The sequence below is a fragment of the Pyxicephalus adspersus genome, chromosome 4, assembly GCF_032062135.1.
Source record: "Pyxicephalus adspersus chromosome 4, UCB_Pads_2.0, whole genome shotgun sequence".
NCBI classification, from domain to species: domain Eukaryota; kingdom Metazoa; phylum Chordata; class Amphibia; order Anura; family Pyxicephalidae; genus Pyxicephalus; species Pyxicephalus adspersus.
In genome coordinates, this window is record NC_092861.1 from 86,626,765 (window position 1) to 86,630,144 (window position 3,380).

General features: G+C 36.0%; 1 protein-coding gene across 1 annotated transcript in view; it reads right to left on the reverse strand.

The window, feature by feature from the left end:
* PTPRK (protein tyrosine phosphatase receptor type K) overlaps positions 1–3,380 on the reverse strand; it is a 229,580-nt gene that overhangs the window by 121,625 nt on the left and 104,575 nt on the right. Inside the window, exon 6 of the mRNA XM_072410218.1 lies at positions 2,812–2,986. Coding sequence (XP_072266319.1) covers positions 2,812–2,986 — 175 coding nt within the window. The remainder of the gene's footprint in view (positions 1–2,811; positions 2,987–3,380) is intronic.

A 3,380-nucleotide genomic window follows, 5' to 3' on the forward strand; every position in this document is an offset into this window, starting at 1 on the left:
TTTATATCAACAATAGAATTTTAAAAAGTTTATGCATTCAAGTTCAAATTAACATTCAAATTTGGGTATACGTACAAAGTATATTTTTTTCAAATAATATAAGCTAATTTTGAACATTGAGTTTGCTGGCCCATAAAGTCCCATTGATTGGTGGAATCCCATATACCTTGAATTGTTATGTATTAGGGATGTGGCCTTGATAAGCTCAAGCAGGTTGGATATCGTACTATTATCTATTAAAAACAAATGCCTTTTCTATGTAACATTAAGGCATCTCTAACTGTCTGAAGTGCATGTTAATTACACCTGGAGTTTTTCTAAAAAAAAAATAGGAATAAGAGAGAGCACATATACCAATCATCAGCTAAGTCCTAAGGAAGATCTAGGGAGGTTACATATGTCACCCACAGTAGTATTACTGATGATGGACCTGTGACCAGCCTGTAAGCTGGTCATAGGGCTTGCACATCTGCCAGCTCCAATTTTGGGACCCACAATAGGCCCAACCTGACCCCGTCATTGACAAATTCACAGAAAATTCTTGAGTCATAAGCACCATCTTAACTGCTTGAGATAGTTCGTATCACCCTCTAAAAGCACAACAAAAAATGATCCGGCAATCATAAACAATCCTCAATATTGGCAACATTGGGTGATTGAACCATTTATGGCCAGTCTAGAAATAAAGAGATACCAGTATGCAAATTAACCACATTGTCAGTTTTATTATAAAGGAAAGCATTTAAAGCCTACAAGCCAAATGCATTACCATTACTGGCAATCACTTGAAAGCAATCTTAAAATCATGATAAAATAAACTGTGCACTTTTTCTTCATCCTCTGGCTATATTAACACCCAGATCAATATTACACTACTGCAGCTTTCCATAGTGAAATTTTCATTTGTTACAAACTGAGAGGAAAAAAAGCTCTGGGCATGCCCTGTCACATTTGCTTTGGAAGGAAATGTACTAATAAACTCTTGCCCCTGGGTCATCGCTGACAATGGGCAATACGCTGCCAACTCACATTAATGGCTATTCATATCAGTGGCCCCAAACTTTCCTATAAGATTACTATCTTTTCTTTGGTTATAGCAGTTTGTCAGATTTAACGTGCCACTGGGATACCAGGGTCGTCATCACGGCTTAATCTGTGATATGCTGTAGGTTTAACACCACAGAAGCTTAACCCTTAAGAATAAAGAAATAATACCATTGGTTAATATGATTTTTCAAGCTAAACAAGTGGATAAAGACAGCTTTTAAATGCATCTTGTAAACAGAACAGTCCTATCAAAATATTAGCAAAAAAAAAAAAAAAACATTTATCAATGCATAGAAAGAACTGGGAAAGGGTTTTTTGGCATATTAGGCAGTAAATAAGCTTAGCTAACTAAGCTTCTTTAATACATGTGGCTTGCCCATTTTCAAATCCTGTTTTTTCTCTCCCGTCATTCTCCCTTTTTCAGCATACATTGGCCAGAATAAGACCTATGGGGAAGCAGCAATTGTCTGCCTGTTTTGGTGAAAAGAGCTGTTACTAACGTGTTTAGGATTTCCCAAACCTGAGTATAGGCTAAAGAGCAGCACATATTTTGCCTGGCTTAAAAAGTGGGTACATTGCTCTCTTCTATAAATGAGAGTGGAAAACACTTATAAAGAAAAGGACAAAACACCTCTTCTAAGTCTTAGGAAAGCCATAGTGATGTTGGCCACCTTTATTGTTTTAAACATATACAAGAATTAAAAATTGGCAATAGGAGCTTTAAAGCTTCAGAATGTGCAGTGCAATTTGGCATAGCCAATCAGCAAACAAACCTAGTAGATTTCAAACGTAGATAAGCTAAAAGTGGACCCATCATGCAGTCCAAGTCAGCGCTTTGTTGCTCATATTTGAAAGACCCTTTGGAAAGATATCACCAGATCTCAAAAATGTGCAAAGCGAGATCAGACGCCATTCACTGACATCAGGTAGCCAGAAAAAAAAAGATGGCAACACAGGGGAGCAGGGAGCAGCAGACAGAAGATTGTGTAGGACAGTGTTCAATGTATCAGGTGTGGAACGTACAAAAAGCTTTTTGCCTAGAAATGTTTTTTAGCTAGAAATGCTAAGTGGGCAAAAAAAGTAAAAAATTATGAATTAAATATCTACATTTAGAACTACACTGATTACCACCAAAAAGGAGGTCACTCATAGTATAGGGACCCTTTGGTGTTCTGGGATGCCATTTTTCAAGTCCTAGCATTGACATGGTACAAAGTCATTTAGACTCATTTACTATTTCTATAGGAAAAGCCAGTTTGTCTAAACTTGAATTAGATGACAAGCATGAACCATTTCATTACTTTTCTCCATATTGTGCAATATTTCATATTCATGTGACTAAAACAAATAGAGAATATCAAACTTTCTTGCACCAAGAAAAATAACATTTACTGTTCAGTAAATGTTGATTGAACAACCTATAAGCAATACACAGCTATCAGATAAAAAAAAAAAAAACTGGATGCCTAATAAATTTAGGAAAAGGTGCTTTTACATTGCATTCATTTTAACCTGCATGGAGGAATAAAAGGTAGTTTAAATGCAGCAAAATAGGAAATGTTCTGCTTATAAAAACACAATGCAAGGTGTTTAACCATTAATTAAAAACACTGCTTCATGTGACCCCAAAAATGCCATTTTAAATACTTTAGAATGTCAAAAGCAGAAACCAGTGAAACACAAACAGCTGCGCACATAATTTTCAATATAGCAACTTTTTGTAGCCTTTGCAAATCTTAGGAGCGCTTTTTAGTTTGTCTTTACCTCTGACAATTAGTTGAGCAAAATTTGATACTCCAGATCCTCTCTCTGATTGTGTTACACATCTGTACAGATCTTCGTCTGCCTTTGTCACCTCACGCAGCTTAAAAGTGGCTGCAAATCTTCGGTGGTTGATGTTTTTTGTTTGGGCTACAGGTATGTCTTCTCCATTTCTTCTCTGCAAAACAACAAACACATGAATTTTAGAGCAATTAAAAAAAAAAGTTAGAAAATTAAACGTAGCACAGCAGACATGCCAAACATCTAATAGTATTCAATAATTATCATATTATGTTTTTATCCAACATGTATATCTATCATGACTATCGGACATTGCCCATCCAGGAACTTGGGTACAACTTGCTCTACCGTCTAAGAGCAGGCTATCATGTGCGTAACTATAATTTTCAGTGCTGTGAAATATAAAAATGTGAGGAACTAAAGCCTTTTTTTAACACAGTTATTTCATTTCAAGGGCTCAAATATAATTGGACAAGCTGTTAACACTTGGTTGAAATACCTTTCCTGGCAATGACAGCCTGTGATCTTGAACTCATGGACATCACCAGATG